We start from the raw sequence: 19,858 nt of genomic DNA, 5'->3' as shown, positions 1-19,858 counted from the left end.
GCCTACACACAATACCCCATAATGTCAAAGTGGAATTATGTCTTTAGAATGTTTACTAAATAATAAAAAATGGAAGTCTGCAATGTCTTGAGTCAACTATTGAACCCCTTTTGTTCTGGCAAGCCTAAATAAGTTCTGGAATAGAATTTTGCTTAAGTCAAATAAGCATGGGCTCACTCTGTGTGAATTAATAGTGTTTAACAAGATTTGTTAATCACTACCTTATCTTTGTACCCCACACATACAATTATCTGTAAGGTTCCTCAGTCGAGCAGTGAATTTCAAACACAGATTCAACCTCAAAGACCAATTAGGTTTTCCAATGCCTTGCAAAGAACAGCACCTATTGGTAGATGGGTAAAATTATTAAGTTATTAATTACACTTTGGATGGTGTATCAATACACCCAGTCACCACAAAGTTACAGGCATTTTTCCTAACTCAGTTGCCAGAGATGAAGGAACCGCTCAGGCCAATGGTGACTTTAAATAGTTACAAAGTTTAATGGCTGTTAAGGAGAAAACTGACGATGGATCAACAACATTGTAGCTACTCAACAATACTACCTGTAACCTAAATGACAGAGTGAAAAAAAGGAAGCTTGTACAGGATAATAATATTCCAAAACATGTATCCTGTTTGCAATAAGGCACTAAATTAAAACTATAAAAATATTTGTAAAGAAATTAACATTGTCCTTCATACAAAGCGTTATGTTTGGGGCAAATCCAACACAACACATCACTAAGTACCACTCTTCATATTTTCAAGGTGGTTGTGGTTGCATCATGTTATTGGTATGCTTGTCATTGGCAATGACTAGGGAGTTTTTTTGTTGGTAAAAATAAACAGAATAGAGCTAAGCACAGGCAAATTACTAGATAAAAAAAACTGGTTCAGTCTGCTTTCCAACAGACACTGGGAGACAAATTCACCTTTCATACATTTACATTTACTTTCAGCAGGACAATAACCTAAAACACAAGGCCAAATATACACTGGAGTTGCTTATCAAGATGACATTGTTCCTGAGTGGCCCAGTTATAGTTTTGACTTAAATCGGCTTGGGAATCTATGGTAACACTTGATAATGGCTGACTAGCAATGATTGACAACCAACTTGACAGCGCTTGAATAATTGAAAAAAAGTAATGTGCAAATATTGTTCAATCCAGGTGTTTAAAGCTGTCAGACACTTACCCGAAAACCCTCACACAGCTGTAATCGCTGCCAAAGGTGATTCTAACATGTATTGATTCAGGGGTGTGAATACTTATGTAAATTAGATACTTTTATCCATTTTTAATTCAGGCTGTAACACAACAAAATGTGGAATAAGTCAAGGGGTATGAATAATTTCTGAAGGCACTGTATAACCACAAAGGGCTGTGTGTGAAGCTGGACTAAACAACTCCTCTCTGTGTTACTCATGGAGCTGTTGTCTGGATCTTCTATGAGGGGTTCATGTGGAGTTGACTGTAAAATAATGAAGAGTAAATACATAAATGATATGTTACACAAGGTCTCTTGTTGACTGGAATATTGGGGATTTTGCCTTCAGGACATCTGTCTATTCTTCTGCACAAAAGCGATGATGGTTTCGACAGAACTTGTTCAGTTCCTATGAAACACACACACATACCCAAAGACACTTTCTGTATGTGGGTGCTGTCTATGCAGCTGATCCATTTCTACCCCCCAGCCCTTTCACCTAAACCAACCACGAGAAGAAACCGGTAGAAGTCTACCTGAGAGCGTCATACATCACAGGATTGGAGACAACCACTGTAAAACAACAACGACAACTTTACTTCACACCACTGTTTACCATGGCTAGACAGACACAGACTGTGTCTCAAAATTGGTCCCATCAAATGAAATTGTGTTGTTTATTGTATTTGTATGTTTGACCATGGAAGCATATTTTTTGTTCACATCATGATAGCAGGTCTACAGAGCTTGCATATTTTGCCTTGTTGTTCTAATTGTGATCCACATAAAAAACACTCAAACTATCCCTATTTATAACACATTGTCACTTTTTCTCACTAACAAGTTGATTAGCAATCCAGAATCAGGATTGCTGTCATAGAGTAGTAAAGTATAAACACTTTCAGTTAAAGCTGACTCTTCCTGCTCAAGGGTGATTATTTCCTCAGAGTGTTAGTGACTAGGCATTCTAAGAGAAGAATTCCATCCACGTCCTATTTCAGTGTAGTATTTGTCCAATGTCAGTTAACCGGAATTGAGTTTACGGTGTGTTGAGATGGGTTCAAAGTGTGAGAATGGTGTAAGCTGAGTTTCTGTGGAACTCTTTCTGAAGAATATTTAGCTGTTATATACTTAGTGAGGGTATCATCTGAATTGATTGGGACACCCATTCTTGATAAAGATATTCTTGACAGAGATCATGGTTTCATTTTGATGCTGCCTGTAACCTCAAGGCTTCTCCAAGACACTATCCCTAGGGACACCTGTTACCCTCTCTGTACTCTACCAACTCTCTTTCTCCCTCTCTTGCTCTCTTTCTCCATCCCTTCTCTCTCTCCCTCTCATTGTCTCTCTCCTCATGGTGTTATTGTGTCACAACCAGACAGGCAGGTTCAGAATGGGGAATTCTCAGAGTAGAAGAAACTACATGACAGAAGATTTGCCAGAGGCTATCATCTTACTCTAGCAGACTGACGACAATGAGCTGCTATTATCCATGCTAAACCAACCCTCTCCTCCCATATCAGACAATGAGTATATTGTTTTTACCTTGTACCTCTGAATGTACGTACATATGGTACATACATATGGTTACTATTTATTATTCAAATGCATTGGCTTGTGATGTATCTTTGTATCTGTGTGAATCTTTGAATGTCTGTCGGTTTGCATGCAGGTTTGCATGCGGTTTCCATCAACACACAGAGACGTGTACAAAGCTCTCCCTCGCCCTCCATTTATCAGGTATCAAGGTAAGACCCAAGTGCAGACTGTGTGAAGTAACAATGTTTGTTGTAACCACAGGGGCAGGCAAACGACAGGTCAAGGCAGGCAGGGGTTGGTAATCCAGAGCAGAGGCCAAGGTACAGGACGGCAGGCAGGCTCAGAGTCAGGTCAGGCAGAGGTCGGTAATCCAGAGGTGGAGCAAAGGTACAGGACGGCAGGCAGGCTCAGGGTCAGAGACAGGCAGTGGTCATGCAGGCTGGTACAGGGCCAGGACAGGCAAAGGTCAAAAATAAGGAGGACGAGAAAAAGAGAGACTATGGAAAAACAGGAGCTGAGACAAACCGCTGGTAGGCGTGAACAAACAAGATAAACCGGCAACAGACAGACAGAAAACACAAGTATAAAGACACAGGGAATAATGGGGAAGATGGGTGACACCTGGAGGGGGGTGGAGACAAGCATAAGGACAGGTGAAACAGATCAGGGAGTGACACCATTTGGAAAATCTGACCATAACTCAATCCTCCTGATTCCTGCTTACAAGCAGAAAACTAAAGCAGGAAGTGCCAGTGACTTGCTCATTACGGAAGTGGTAAGATGACGCAGATGCTAAGCTACAGTACTGTTTTGCTAGCACAGACTGGAATATGTTCTGGGATTCTTCCGATGGCATTGAGGCGAACACTACATCAGTCACTGGCTTCATCAATAAGTGCATCGATGACGTCGTCCCCACAGTGACCGTATGTACATACCCCAACCAGAAGCCATGGATTACAGGCCACATCTGCACTGAGCTAAAGGGTAGAGCTGCCGCTTTCAAGGAGAGGGTCTCTAACCCGGACCATCAAACAGGTAAGGCCTCAATACAGGACTAAGATTGAATTGTACTACACCGGCTCCGACACTCGTCGGAAGTGGCAGGGCTTGCAAATTATTACGGACTACAAAGGGAAGCACAGCCGCGAGCTTCCCAGTGACACAAGCCTACCAGACGAGCTAAATGACTTCTATGCCCGCTTCGAGGCAAGTAATACTAAAGCATGCATGAGAGCATCAGCTGTTCTGGAGGACTGTGTGATCACTCTCTCCGTAACCGATTTGAGTAAGACCTTTAAACAGGTCAACAATCACATGGCCACAGGGCCAGACGGATTACCAGGATGTGTATTCCGAGCATGCGTTGACCAACTTCACTGACATTTTCAACCTGTCCCTGACCGAGTCTGTAATACCAATATGTTTCAAGCAGACCATCATTGTCCCTGTGCCCAAGAACACCAAGGTAACCTTCCTAAATGACTACTGACCCGTAGCACTCACATCTGTACCCATGAAGTTCTTTGAAAGGCTGGTCATGGCTCACATCAACACCATTATCCCAGAAACCCTAGACCCACTCTAATTTACATACCACCCCAACAGATCCACAGATGATACAATCTCTATTGCACTCAACACTGCCCTTTCCCACCTGGACAAAAGGAACACCTATGTGAGAATGCTATTCATTGACTACAGCTCAGCGTTCAACACCATAGTGCCTTGTAAGCTCATCACTAAGCTAAGGACCCTGGGACTAAACACCTCCCTACGCAACTGGATCCTTGACTTCCTGAAGGGCCGCCCCCAGGTGGTAAGGGTAGGTAACAACACAAGTGCCACGCTGATCCTCAACACGGGGGCCCCTCAGGGATGTGTGCTCAGTCCCCTCCTGTACTCCCTGTTCACCCAGGACTGCATGGCCAAGCACGACTACAACACCATCATTAAGTTCGCCGACGACACAACAATGGTAGGACTGATCATCGACAACGATGAGACAGCCTATAGGGAGGAGGTCAGAGACCTGGCAGTGTGGTGCCAGGATAACAACCACTCCCTCAACGTGATCAAGACAAAGGAGATGATTGTGGACTACTGGAAAAGGAGGACCGAGCACGCCCCCATTCTCATCAACGGGGCTGTAGTGGAGCAGGTTGAGAGCTTCAAATTCCTTGGTGTCCACCTCACCAATGAACTATCATGGTCGAAACACACCAAGACAGTCGTGAAGAGGGCACGCAACGCCTATTCCTCCTCAGGAGACTGAAAATATTTGGCATGGGTACTCAGATCCTCAAAAAGTTCTACAGCTGCACCATCAAGAGCATCCTGACTGGTTGCGTCACCGCCTGGTATGGCAACTGCTCGGCCTCCGACCACAAGGCATGACAGAGTGTAGTGCGTACGGCCCAGTACATCACTGGGGCCAAGCTTCCTGACATCCAGGACCTCTGTACCAGGCGGTGTCAGACCAAAGCCCAAAACATTGTCAAAGACTCCAGTCACCCAAGTTATAGACTGTTCTCTCTGCTACCGCACGGCAAGCGGTACTGGAGCGCCAAGTCTAGGACCAAAAGGATCCTTAACAGCTTCTACCCCCAAGCCATAAGACTGCTGAAAAATTTATCAAATAGCCACTGGACTATTTACATTGACCCCCCCCTTTGTTTTTACACTGCTGCTACTCACTGTTTATTAACTGTGCATAGTCACTTTACAAATTACCTCAACTTACCTGTACCCCCCACACATTGATGGTACCAGTACCCCCTGTATATTTTATTTTACCTTTATTTAACTAGCAAGCAAGTCAGTTAAGAACAAATTCTTATTTTCAATGACAGCTTAGGAACAGTGGGTTAACTGCCTTGAACAGGGGCAGAACGACAGATTTTTACCTTGTCAGCTCGGGGATTCAATCTTGCAACCTTTCGGTGACTAGTCCAATGCTCTAACCACTAAACTACCTACCGCGTTATTGTTATATAACTATCTTGTGTTACTTTTTTTTTTTTTCATTTGTTTATTCAGTAAGTATTTTCTTAACTCTATTTCTTTAACTGCATTATTGGAAAAGGGCTTGTAAGTAAGTATTTCACAATAAGGTCTACCCCTGTTGTATTCGGTGCATGTAACAAATAAAATTAGATTAGATTTTATTTGGGCCTACCCGTTTGCACAGAAATGTGCTCTCCGGTATGCAAATGGCTCCTTTACCACAAAAACATAGTGACATAGACTAGAGATGCTGTTCAGCTAGTTTTGAAAACCAGGCCCTAGTCAACAGCTGTGACTAGGGTCTGGTTTCAATAACAGACTCTTTTGGCATAGAGGAACTATGTCACCTCCTAATTCACTACCTTATCCGCTTGAATAAAATAGTAGCTAGCAAGATAGAGATCAGAGGTAATTTTAATAAGTGCATTTTGCAATGAGCTAGTTTGGATCAACTGCTTTCACTAAAACCACTGTAAAGGTTTTGCCTGTAAACTTTGGTTTCCAATAACGCCGTTCTGGCATGTCTGCCTTGTGATTTGTTAGGAGAGTTGTCTGTCTGAAGACAACCCACGCCAGATTTTATTTTCCCTTATCAAAGTTTCCAAAATAGTTTGTTATTGAAACTAGGCCCTAGTCTCTGCTGTTGCCTAGGGTCAGGTTTCTGACTGTTCAGCAGCAGAGCAGCAGCCGAGTTCATTCATGGTATATTCTACTACTGTAGAGCCTGGGACTTTTGAGCTTTGAAGGACAGGGCTCCAGACTATGGAAGGAAGAGCTCAGTGTATACACATTTACTACAAGCACATGTGTTTGGGCACTAGGAAAATGCCAGCAGCACTCTGACTCTCTCTCACTCTCTTTCTTCCCGTGTCACAGTGGCATTAGGCCAACAGCCTAAATAGACAGCATATGTGTGCTCATCAGGTGAGCAGATAGTGAGAAGAAGCAGATACGGTGTCAAGATGTCAACAGACACAGAGAGAGAAGTTACACCTGCTTAAATGGGTAAATACAGTGCATTTGGAAAGTATTCAAACCCCACATTTTTGTTACGTAATTTCCCCCCCCCTCATCAATCTACACACAGTACCCCATGATGACAAAGCAAACAGGTTTTTCGAAATTTTTTTCAAATGTATTCAAAATAAAAAACAGAAATACCATATTTACGTAAGTATTCAGACCCTTTGCTATGATACTCGAAATTGTGCTCAGGTGCATCCTGTTTCCATTGATCATCCTTGATGTTTCTACAACTTAATTGGAGTCCATTTGTGGTAAATTCAATTGATTGGGCATGATTTGGAAAGGCACACACCTGTCTATATAAGGTCCCACAGTTGACAGTGCATGTCAGAGCAAAAACCAAGCAATGAGGTTGAAGGAATTGTCCGTAGAGCTCCGAGACAGGATTTTGTCGAGGCACAGATCTGGGGAAGGGTAACAAAAAAATGTCTGCAGCATTGAAGGTCACCAAGAACACAACGGCCTCCATAATTTTTAAATGGAAGAAGTTTGGAACCACCAAAACCCTTCCTAGAGCTGGCCACCCGGCCAAACAACATTCTTATCCATTGCTTGCTAGCCAACTACGAATAACTTACAGTCACGTCAAAAAGTACACCAAGAATATCAGCAAAGCAGCTGCATTTGCATTTGAAAGGCTGTTTTATAGTGACATTTATTTGGATACATCCACAACAATGAACTAATGAGGCGCGATTTTGCCCTGCAAAGCAAATGTGCTCACTCGTCAGGACACTGTTGTTCAGAGGAGCTAGCCAACAACACAGCGAACACAATCACTTCAAACTGAAGCTGGAAAGACTGCAAAGTAGCTGCACTTCATTTCGTTTGACTTGTTATCAGCAAGGTTAACAAATCTCAGCTGTTGAAAACTAAATGTTAGTCTAAAATAAATGTGAGATAATGTCTAGATGCTTTTTATAGTGGAGATCAAGTTAATAAATTACCTGGCTGGGCTGATGAGATAATGGATTACGTAGTCAGATGGAACAGACTAAATAGGCATTTTAATGTAATAGATTTAGTCGGTGGTAACTTGTGGAATAGACACCCGCTGGAATGTGGTTTTAACCAACCAACATTCAGGATTAGACCCACCTGTTGTTTAATATCTCATATGTATCCTGCTGGATCAGCTCCTAGAAAAATGCTGTTTACTGTACACATCGCGCACAGAAACTGCCTATTCAGGAATCCAACACACGCCATGACGGTATACCCATAGCAAATTACAACATCCCCCATGATTTTTACAGTTAGAACATTTCACATTAATGTGGGTTTAGACACCATATGCAGTTCAGAAATAAATCAGCCCTGTATACCACAGAAAATTAACCAAAAGAAATATTGATAGATAAACACAGGGGCTTTTCACTGGGGACGGGGGGGACATGTCCCCTTCACATTCTGAAATTGCATTCCCCCCCCAGTTTTATCATTGGAATGTAATACAAAACAAAACAACAGTGTTTATCCGACTGGATAAAAAAATATACACAACCGGTCAAAGGTTTTCGAATACCTACTCATTCAAGGGTTTTTCTTTATTTGTACTATTTTCTACATTGTAGCTATGAAATAACACATATGGAATTATGTAGTAACCAAAAAAGTGTCAAACATATCAAAATATATTTTATATTTGAGATTATTCAAAGTAGGAGAGTGATGGTGTGCTGCATCAGATGACATATGTGAGAACTCCTTCAAGACTAATGGAAAAGCATTTTAGGTGAATCTGGTTGAGAGAATGCCAAGAGTGTGCAAAGCTGTCATCAAGGCAAAGGGTGGCTATTTGAAGAATCTCAAATATAAAATATGTTTTGATTTGTTTAACCTGTTAGGGCTAGGGGGCAGTATTGACACGGCTGGATAAAAAACATACCCGATTTAATCTGGTTACCACTCCTACCCAGTAACTAGAATATGCATATACTTATTACATATGGATAGAAAACACCCTAAAGTTTCTAAAACTGTTTGAATGGTGTCTGTGAGTATAACAGAACTCAAATGGCAGGTCAAAACCTGAGAGATTCCTTTACAGGAAGTGGCCTGTCTGACCATTTCTGGAACTTCTTTGCCATCTCTATCTTTTACTAAGGATCTCTGCTCTAACGTGACACTTCCTACGTCGTCCATAGGCGCTCAGAGCCCGGGAAAAACCTGAATGTCGTCATCCCAGCCCCAGGCTGAAACACATTATCGCCTTTCTCAAGTGGCCGATCAAGGGACTCTGGGCTTAGGCGCGTGACCTGGCCGCCCCCGTCTTTGTGATTTTTTCCTCTGTTTGCTGAAAAGGAGATTCCCGGTCGGAATATTATCGCTTTTCTACGAGAAAAATGGCATAAAAATTGATTTTAAACAGCGGTTTACATGCTTCGAAGTACGGTAATGGAATATTTAGATTTTTTTTGTCACGAATTGCGCCATGTGCGCGACCCTTCTTTACCATTTCGGATAGTGTCTGGAACGCACGAACAAAACGCCGCTATTCGGATATAACGATGGATTATTTTGGACCAAACCAACATTTGTTATTGAAGTAGCAGTCCTGGGAGTGCATTCTGACGAAGACAACAAAAGGTAATCAAACTTTTATAATAGTAAATATGATTATGGTGAGTGCTAAACTTGCCGGGTGTCTAAATAGCTAGCCCGTGATGCCTGGGCTATGTACTTAGAATATTGCAAAATGTGCTTTCACCAAAAAGCTATTATAAAATCGGACATATGGAGTGCATAGAGGAGGTCTGTATCTCTATAATTCTTAAAATAATTGTTATGCTTTTTGTGAACGTTTATCGTGAGTAATTTAGTAAAATGTTAGCGAATTCCCGGAAGTTCGGGTGCTAGTTCTGAACGTCACATGCTAATGTAAAAAGCTGGTTTTTGATATAAATATGAACTTGATTGAACAAAACATGCATGTATTGTATAACATAATGTCCTAGGGTTGTCATCTGATGAAGATCATCAAAGGTTAGTGCTGCATTTAGCTGTCTTCTGGGTTTTTGTGACATTATATGCTAGCTTGAAAATGGGTGTCTGATTATTTCTGGCTTGGTACTCTGCTGACATAATCTAATGTTTTGCTTTCGTTGTAAAGCCTTTTTGAAATCGGACAGTGTGGTTAGATTAACGAGAGTCTTGTCTTTAAATAGCTGTAAAATAGTCATATGTTTGAGAAATTGAAGTAATAGGATTTGTAAGGTTTTGAAAATCACGCCACAGGCTTCAAGTGGCTGTTACGTAGGTGGGACGAATTCGTCCCGCCTAGCCCAGAGAGGTTAACACTTTTTTGGTTACTACATGATTCCATATGTGTTATTTCATCATTTTGATGTCTTCACTGTTATTCTACAATGAAGAAAACAGTAAAAATAAAGAAAAACCCTTGAATGAGTAGTTGTTTGAAAACTTTTGACTGGGAGTGCATACATATATATGCATATATATTTTATAAAACCAAAGTTGCGCCCCTGGATAAACATGACATTGTATGACAGAATTTATGCCTGTTTATCATGTCCATATCAGTGTCAAATAAAGTGTTACCTAAATTGCCTTGAATGTAAAATCCACAACCCACTTGGGCAAAAAACATACCAGTAGACTAAGCAAAATGGGAACATTCAAACCAAAGAGAGGATCACAGAGACACACTGTGTGATGTACCGTAAGACGTGAAAGTTCCAGACAGTGGTCCACTCCACTCATAGGCTCATGCTTCTCCTCAGACGGTGTGGTGGAGTCAGCTGACCTGTGAAAAACACTCCATGGTCTACTACGGTGCAATGGATTGCAGGGTCAATGCTCTGAATGTCCTGGCCAACGGACCAACAGTTCTGAGGTGCTGTGGGTTCTATTGGTGTAGTAGACATGAAGAAGGAAGGTGAACTGATGGAATAAGAGTTACTGATGCACTTCCCTTCTGTCTGAGAGACTGAAGTCTCAGAGATAGGGCTAGAGACAGTAATGCCCTTTCTGGAATACTCATACACGTTCTTCATGAAGGCACTCTTGGTGTTGTGCTCCTTCTTGAAGAGGATGACGTAGCACTTGGGGAAGAAATGACAGCCGAGGACACCATAGTTGGAGATGAGGATGACCACCATCTCCACCGCTGGCAGGTACTTCCCCGAGGTGGTCATATAGACTGGCACGAATATCACCCAGGACATGAGGTAGAGGAGCATGCTGAAGGTGATGAACCTGGCCTCGTTGTACTTCTGTGGCAGCTTGCGGCCTTTAAACGCGCAGGCGAAACAAACAAGCGCCAGGACAGCGATGTAGCCCAGCATCACGCCAAACGCCACGTGGGAGCCCTCGTCACACTCGGCCAGCACAGTGGTGGCGAAGACGGTGGCCTTCTCCCGGGGGCTCTGCAGGACCAGCCACAGGGTGCAGGTGAGGACCTGTAGGGCCACGCAGAGACAGATGATGGCATAGGGTTGGTAGAGGCGGCGGAGAACGTCCTTCAGGTCAGGGTTGAGCTGGAAGGCCAGCAGGATCTTCAAGGACTTGACCAGGATGCAGGAAACACAGAGGGTGAAGCTGAGGCCAAACAGCACCTGACGCACCTTGACAATGAGATGAGAAGAAATGAGACAATGAGACAGAGCCGTATTCTCTCTTTGTATTTAAATTTGCTTTCCGTTTACAAACTAAATTCCTTACCACAAAGGTACAAAAGGTTCAGAACAATACACACACAATAAACCATGAATTTACAAAATAACACTGGTACATTCAGACAACGTCACATAACACTGCATTACAGCAGTGTTTCCCAAAGTGTGTGTACCGTACATACCTTACACTGTAGGCTGCTGGGATGTCCTACAAAGAACACAGCACTAACAAAACTTCCCACTAGGGAGAGCAGGATGATCTGGGAGAAAGGCCCCCCGGCAGCCTTCACAACGGGGGTCTGGTGATGGTGTAGGAAGAGCGCCCCCACCAGTAGAACCAGGACGATGCCCAGGGCCGCCAGCGCCAGCAGCACCACCGCGAAGCCATCCTGCCAGGAGAAGAACTCCAGGGTCTTATGGGTACACCCAGAGCTCCCTCCCAGGGACCACTCTCTCTTTGAATCACAAGAGAGACACTGGTCCATGTCTGGAGAGGAGGGTTGGAAGGGAGGATAGTGCTTGAACACCTGTTTAGCATTTAGAAATATGTTTGTTGTTGCCTAGTACTAACTGTTTTGGATAAGAACAGTGTTGGGAAATCTTAGGAAACATATTGAAGAAATGGAGGAAGATTGTGTAAACAACAGGGCAACTCCAGTTTACTGAGGAGAGTTAGAGTACGCGGGTGTGTATAGAGAGACAGTACAGGAGAACTAACCAGTGTTGTTGGAGTAGTGGTTCTCAGTGCAGTTGATGCATTCATAGCAGCAGGTGTGCTGACCCTCAGCAGTCTTCTTGAACTTACCAGGTTCACAGCTAGCTGAGCACACAGACACCACATCCTGCATTGGGATACAATGCACTAATTTAAATGGCTGACCCAAGAAAACTGTGACTGAAATCTATTAAAAGTAACATTCAAACAAGGCTTTATATGTACGGCCAGTTTCCTGGACACAGTTTAACCTAGCTCTCGATTTAAAACCATGTTCAATAGACCAGGTGTATTCAAACTATTCAACCAATGATGAAATGCTCTGGTAATTATGAGTTTTGTGTTTTTTGTTTTGTTTTTTGATCATCACTGAGATCCAACAAAAATGAACAGACAGGTGCTCCCAGTGTGTGCCAAGGTATGTGGTTTTCATATTCAAACAATCCCCATTGTTTCGTTGATTAGGGGTTATTTCATTTCCATCTTTACTTGTTGTACAGTTTGGCTGAGAAGTCTCTCAAACAGGTATGTTTAGTTTCTTTAGTCACTTTGAGGAAGAAAAAGTTGATTGTTTGACATTCCGGCTTGTTTGTGTTTGTGTCTCTCTATGTCAAGTGGGATAGGTTAATATGGATGTGTACTTGAATCTTTGTGTGGCAGCCTAGAAAACAGACTAAAAGAGAGTGAGACCTAACCTTAACCCTAACCCTAACCCTCAACCTAACCCTTACCCTCAGGTTAGTGATATTTTTGGTGTTTCCGTTGGTGTAGCTGAAGCTGTTGTTGATTGGATGGTACTCAGCTACAACCTCATGGACGTTGATGACCCCTCTCACAGACCTCCACAGGGTTACATCATAGCCCATGTTGATGTCTCCTTTCTGGTCAAACTTGTAGCTTTTCCCCTCCAGCTCAAACCGACTGCCTCTCAGGGTTTCAAGCACCTGAAATACAAGTTCTCATACCATAGACCCAAGCCATTTCCAAAATACACTGAGTATACAAAACATTGAGAACACCTGCTATTTTCATGACATCGACTGACCAGATGGAATCCAGATTAAAGCTGTGATCGCTTATTCATGTCACTTGTTAAATCCACTTCAATAAGTGTAGATGAAGGGGAGTAAATAGGTTAAAGAAGGATTTTTAAGACTTGAGACAATGGAGACATGGATTGTGTATATGTGCTATTAAGTGCCTTTGAACGGGATATGATAGTATGTGCCAGGTGTCAAGAACTGCAACGTTTCTGGGTATTTCACGCTCAACAGTTTCCTGTGTGTATCAAGAGTGGTCCACCACCCAATGGACATCCAACCAACTTGACACAACTGTGGGAAGCATTGGAGTCAACATGGGCCAGTATCACAGTAGACCACTTTCGACACCTGGTAGAGTCCATGCCCTGAGAAATTGAGGCTTTTCTGAGGGCAAAAGTGGGGGTGCGGCTCAATATTAGGAAGGTGTTCCTCATGTTTGGTATATTCAGTGTATATTAGAAGAGATACAGTATATAAGTAAAGTTTGATGTGCTGTAGACATGAGGAGTTGCGCATTAGCTACCTGCCAGGGTTGGACAGTGCCTGGTGTCATGCAGTCCTTTTTGCTGCAGATATTAGCCACTGCATGGGCGATGGCACTGACAGCCATGTCCACATTGAAGACTACGTTCGCATAGCTGTTGTTTAACAGGATCTCTGCTGCGGCTGTGGAGGAGGACACAACCTTAGGGTCTCCCGACCCGTTTGGCAGGGAGTAGAACTCCTTTAGGAAGGAGTTGTTTCCTATGACATCATTGCTGTCACTCAGATTCATCAGGTAGTGATGGAAAGGAGCCAGGTTCCCTCTTTTGAAGGTGAAGCCCACCACATGACCGATATCTGGGAGGTCCATCTTTCCCAGGGCCTCCTTGGACGAGGACCAGCTGTCACTGGCCACCCACACCCTTTCTCCCAGCCCCGACCCCAGACTCCTCAGCTCCTGGTATAGGTACATCATCTGAGTAGGCTTGGCGAATGACACCACCACCTTGACATTGGGGTTCCGGCGGAGGGTGGCGGCAACTTGTCTGACTGCTGATTCACCGTCAGGACTGGTTAGCGAATTAGGGAGGATCTCCTTGAAGGCCACACAGATGCCTGAGGCGGTTGCCTGGGAGAAGAAGCTGTCCAGGGCAGAACGGCCGTAGTCTCCATCCGTTGTGACCACGCCCACCCAGGTCCATTTGCTGTCGCTAAGCAACTGAACCATGGCCCGTGTCTGGTACAGGTCGCTAGGTACAGTCCTCAGGAAAGTAGGGAAACGGTTCTTGTCACTCAGGATGACGGCGGTGGAGGCGTAACTGATCTGTGATGATTCGAAGAGAGAATGAATTTCCGTCTACATTGTGTTGGAGTGATTTTGTCATTCATCATTGCTGTCTATTTCATTTATTCAACACAACTCAGTTTTTTATTATTTAATCAACCCTTTTGTTCCTGCCCATCAGTCGTCACTCTGTGGGTGGGTTTTGGCTGCTTACTTGAGGGATGAGCTCTAGGTTGAGTTGCCGGGCAACGGAGATGGAAATCTCAGAGGAAGAGGCCCCAATGACGGCCATGATTTGCGGGGAAGAGTTAGAGATGTTGGCCCCTCCCCCACAGTCCGTGGTGGGCTCCTGTGAAGTAAAGAATGTACACCATTTAAATTAGATGCTGGCTAATGGAAGATAAACTATTCAAATTAAAAACAGGTCACACTCTATATATACTTGCTGTGGATTGATTTGACCAACGTTTCGGCTAAAGAGCTTTTACCTGTGTGAAGTCAGCTGAGGCCCTCAGAGCGGTGGTGACATCAGAGCAGGAGTCGTGGATACGATACCCCAAAGAGATCCCTAGTGCAGTCAGGACAGGGGATCTGTTGGCCACCTCTACAGCGTGGATCATAGCCAATGCCTGGGTGAACCCATCCATGTTGAACCTGTGTGTGTGTGTGTGTGTGTGTGTGTGTGTGTGTGTGTGTGTGTGTGTGTGTGTGTGTGTGTGTGTGTGTGTGTGTGTGTGTGTGTGTGTGTGTGTGTGTGTGTGAGAAAGGTACATAAGGCATAGTTGGATCATCACACTGTCTGTGGTCAACCTGTCAGAGTAAATCAACTCTCTCTCACGAACACTTAATCATACATGTGGACAGAATCACACACACCCCACAGAGAGAGAGAGAGAGAGAGAGAGAGAGAGAGAGAGAGAGAGAGAGAGAGAGAGAGAGAGAGAGAGAGAGAGAGAGAGAGAGAGAGAGAGAGAGAGAGAATCTTTGGGATTCTCTTTACAATACCTAATCTTATCTTGGCACTCACCTGACACACTGTGATGCAAGGGGTGCTGAGAGGTTGGCGGATTTCTCTACTCCCTCATGGATGGCAAACAGCCCTCCAATGATGATATCTCCTGGTGCTGTAGCTCCTGCTGCTTTGAAGTCTCCCACTTTGGCATTGCCTGTCACCAACAAGGACAGGATGACTAACAGGTAGAGATCACCAATAGGTTCCATCACGTCTCTCTGGTGGTACAGTCCAATTCTCAATTTCGGTGTCTCTCCTTTGCAATTTCTCTCTCACACTCCCGCTCTCTCCCCGACTGTGTCTGTCCGTCTCTCTCTCTCTCTCTCTCTCTCTCTCTCTCTCTCTCTCTCTCTCTCTCTCCCTTCCTCTCACTGTCTCCCTCTCTCTCTCTCTTCCTCTCTCTGTCTCTCTCGCTCTCCCTTCCGCTCACTTTCTCCCTGTGTCTCTTTCTCTCTTTGTCTCTCACTCTGTAAGCTCCTCTAGCAGACTGACACAGTGACCTGTCAGTATCTTCAGTAAAAACACACTTGTTGCTTCCTCCTAATCTAATATATGCATAACCCTGCCCCCTCCCAGCCCAGGCCAATATCTCTGACAGACATCCACACTGACTGACTCACCTTCTTTCAGCTAAAGATGACAGACAGACAAGTCACACAAATGTAAGTCACAGCTGATCTCTATCTGAAGTACAATATAAACATTTCTTGTTGAAGGTGAAAGACCTTATTGACTCACCTCTTTTCCCGGTAATGTTCACACAATACCCAAGTGTTTTTTAACACTTGGATCACTTTAACACTTACATTACATCCAGAAAGTATTCAGAACCCCTTGACTTTTTCCACATTTTGTTACGTTCTTCTAAAATTAATTTAAAAAAATGTCCCTACACACAATGCCCCATATTGACAAAGTGAAAACAGGTATTTAGACATTTTTGAAAATGTATTAAAAATAAACTGAAATATCACATTTACATTAGTATCCAGACCCTTTAATTAAAACCTCTTAAGGATCAGACCCTTTCCTTCAATTTTTGCCTAAAATGACATACCCATATCTAACTGCCTGTAGCTCAGGACCTGAAGCAATGATATTATATATTCTTGATATCATTTGAAAGGAAACACTTTGAAGTTTGTGGAAATGTGAAATTAATGTAGGAAACTATAACACACTAATCAAATCAAATCAAATCAATTGTATTTATAGAACCCTTCTTACATCAGCTGATATCTCAAAGTGCTGTACAGAAACCCAGCCTAAAACCCCAAACAGCAAGCAATGCTGTTGTAGAAGCACGGTGGCTAGGAAAAACTCCCCAGAAAGGCCAAAACCTAGGAAGAAACCTAGAGAGGAACCAGGCTATGAGGGGTGGCCAGTCCTCTTCTGGCTGTGCCGGGTGGAGATTATAACAGAACATGGCCAAGATGTTCAAATGACCAGCATGGTCAAATAATAATAATCACAGTAGTTGTCGAGGGTGAAACAAGTCAGCACCTCAAGAGTAAATATCAGTTGGCTTTTCATAGCCGATCATTGAGAGTATCTCTACCGCTCCTGCTGTCTCTAGAGAGTTGAAAACAGCAGGTCTGGGACAGGTAGCACGTCCGGTGAACAGGTCAGGGTTCCATAGCCGCAGGCAGAAGAGTTGAAACTGGAGCAGCAGCACGGCCAGGTGGACTGGGGACAGCAAGGAGTCATCATGTCAGGTAGTCCTGAGGCATGGTCCTAGGGCTCAGGTCCTCCGAGAGAGAGAAAGAATGAAAGAGAGAATTAGAGAGAGCATACTTAAATTCACACAGGACACTGGATAAGACAGGAGAAATACTCCAGATATAACAGACTGACCCTAGCCCCCGACACATAAACTACTGCAGCATAAATACTGGAGGCTGAGACAGGAGGGGTCAGAAGACACTGTGGCCCCATCCGATGATACCCCCGGACAGGGCCAAACAGGCAGGATATAACCCCACCCACTTTGCCAAAGCACAGCCCCCACACCACTAGAGGGATATCTTCAACCACCAACTTACATCCTGAGACAAGGCCGAGTATAGCCCACAAAGATCTCCGCCACGGCACAACCCAAGGGGGGGCGCCAACCCAGACAGGAAGACCACGTCAGTGACTCAACCCACTCAAGCGACGCACCCCTCGTAGGGACGGCATGGAAGAGCACCAGTAAGCCAGTGACTCAGCCCCTGTAATAGGGTTAGATATGGTAAAAGATAATACAAACAAAAAAACATGTGTTGCTTTGTTTTCTTTTGTTCCATCATCTTTGAAATGCAAGAGAAAGGCCTAAATGTATTATTGCAGTTTAGGCACAATTTAGACTTTGGCCACTAGATGGCAGCAATGTGTGTGCAAAGTTTCAGATTGATCCAGTGAAGCATTTCAATACTGGCCAATATTTTGTATCAAGTCTGCCCAAATGTGCCGAATTGGTCAATTGATACATTTTGAAGTAAAGGCCGGCACGCCACCAGGGACTTGGCTTTTTGAAGAGCCTCTTTTTTTATTGCACTGTCATCCAGTCCCATGCTATGGGTTCAGCCAGCCTACGCTCATGCCTGTTAGGTGTGGGGTGTACCAAGCTGGGTCATCTGATGCGGATGTGTTTCCTGCGCTGAATGTTAGTGCTGCGGCGGGGGCATTAGAGGAGGATGTGGGGATGCTGGTTTCTTTCGATACCCCGGAGCTGGGGGAGTTCAAGGCGGTGGGAAGGAAGGCCATGTACATAATATGTGTAAAAGTGTCCCTGGAAAGGGGTAAAATCAATGAGGTGGGCGGGTGTGTTTGGTCCAGGTGCCTCCCCAAAAGGCTGTTGGTGGTCTTTATATAAACTGCCTATTGATAAGAGGACAGCTGACCTCCAATGGAGGATAATACATGGAGCTACAGTATAGCCACCAACATGCATCTGGTACACCTGGATCCTACTGTTGGGGAGGGGTGTCCATTCTGTGCTGAGTCTGAAACTCTGGCACATCTGTTTTTACAGTGTCCCAGGTTGGTCAGGATGATTGACCTGATCACTAGCTGGTTCTCTGCTCTGGGAAAGGTTTTCTCTTCCCAACTGTTTATATTTGGGCCAAAGCACAGGTTTAGTTGAAGGGGTGTAGTTCTCTAACTTAACTTTGTGTCAGGGGCAGCTAAATTAGCAATTTGGAAGACACGAAAGAAGAGTATTCGGTGACAGGGGTCTGTGGACTTGGTGGACATGCTGGCAGCGAGACTGAGGGTTGAGTTTGCCTATTACAAACTGGTTAATAACATTGGGCTGTTTATGAGCATATGGGGTATTCAGAGGTTGTTGTGTTTAGTTACTGTGGAGGAAGATTTGGTGTTGTGTTTTTAATTGATGTTTAACCATGTTTTTGTTTGTTTGAGTGTTAATTGTGTTGTGGGATCCCAGACCCAATAGATGCTTTTTAAAACTCTCTCTCTCTCTCTCTCTCTCTCTCTCTCTCTCTCTCTCTCTCTCACTGCCTCCGTCCGTCTCTCTCTCTCACTGCCTCCGTCCGTCTCTCTCTCTCTCTCTGTCTCTCTCCCTTCCTCTCGTTGTTTTGTTGTCCTTGTATCTTTCTCTTTCAATTTCAATTTAAGGGCTTTATTGGCATGGGAAACATATGTTAACATTGCCAAAGCAATGAAGTAGATAAACAAAAGTGAAATAAACAATATAAATTAAACAGTAAACGTTACACTCCCAAATGTTCCAAAGGAATAAAGACATTTCAAATGTCATATTATGTGCAATTAGTTAAAGTACAAAAGGGAAACTAAATAAACATAGACATGGGTTGTAATTACAATGATGGGGTGGCAGGTAGCCTAGTGGTTAGAGCGCTGGGCCAGTAACCGAAAGGTTGCTGGATTGAATCCCTGAGCTGACAAGCTAAAAACCTGTTGTTCTACCCCTGAGCAAGGCAGTTAACCCACTGTTCCCTGGGCGCCGTGGATGTCAGTTAAGGCAGTCCTCTTCACTGGTTACCCTTTTCTTGTGGCAACAGGTCACAAATCTTGCTGCTGTGATGGCACACTGTGGTATTTCACCCAGTAGATATCAGAGTTGATCTAAATTGGGTTTGTTTTCAAATTCTTCGTGGGTCTGTGTAATCTGAGGGAAATATGTGTCTCTAATATGGTCATATATTTGGCAGGAGGTTAGGAAGAGCAGCTCAGTTTCCACCTCATTTTGTGGGAAGTGTGCACATAGCCTGTCTTCTCTTGAGAGCCAGGTGTGCCTACGCCGGCCATTCTCAATAGCAAGGCTATTCTCACTGAGTCTGTACATAGTCAAAGGTTTCCTTAAGTTTGGGTCAGTCAAAGTGGTCAGGTATTATGCCACTGTGTACTCTCTGTTTAGGGCCAAATAACATTCTA

General features: G+C 43.9%; 1 protein-coding gene across 1 annotated transcript; it reads right to left on the bottom strand.

Annotated features, from left to right (window-relative positions):
- Window positions 1–10,118: 10,118 nt before the first annotated feature.
- LOC106605539 (G-protein coupled receptor family C group 6 member A-like) lies at window positions 10,119–16,208 on the bottom strand. The gene is made up of 8 exons (XM_014201311.2): window positions 15,476–16,208; window positions 14,937–15,102; window positions 14,663–14,797; window positions 13,705–14,487; window positions 12,870–13,082; window positions 12,142–12,265; window positions 11,606–11,910; window positions 10,119–11,372 (listed from the first exon to the last, which is right to left on the bottom strand). Exons 1-8 carry the CDS (start codon window positions 15,667–15,669, stop codon window positions 10,506–10,508), a joined length of 2,787 nt encoding a protein of 928 aa, XP_014056786.2. The 5' UTR covers window positions 15,670–16,208; the 3' UTR covers window positions 10,119–10,505.
- Window positions 16,209–19,858: the final 3,650 nt, after the last annotated feature.

This window comes from Salmo salar, chromosome ssa05 (assembly GCF_905237065.1).
Source record: "Salmo salar chromosome ssa05, Ssal_v3.1, whole genome shotgun sequence".
Classification (NCBI taxonomy): Eukaryota; Metazoa; Chordata; class Actinopteri; order Salmoniformes; family Salmonidae; genus Salmo; species Salmo salar.
The sequence above is the reverse complement of the archived record's forward strand: the minus strand, read 5'-3'. Positions and strand labels throughout refer to the sequence as shown.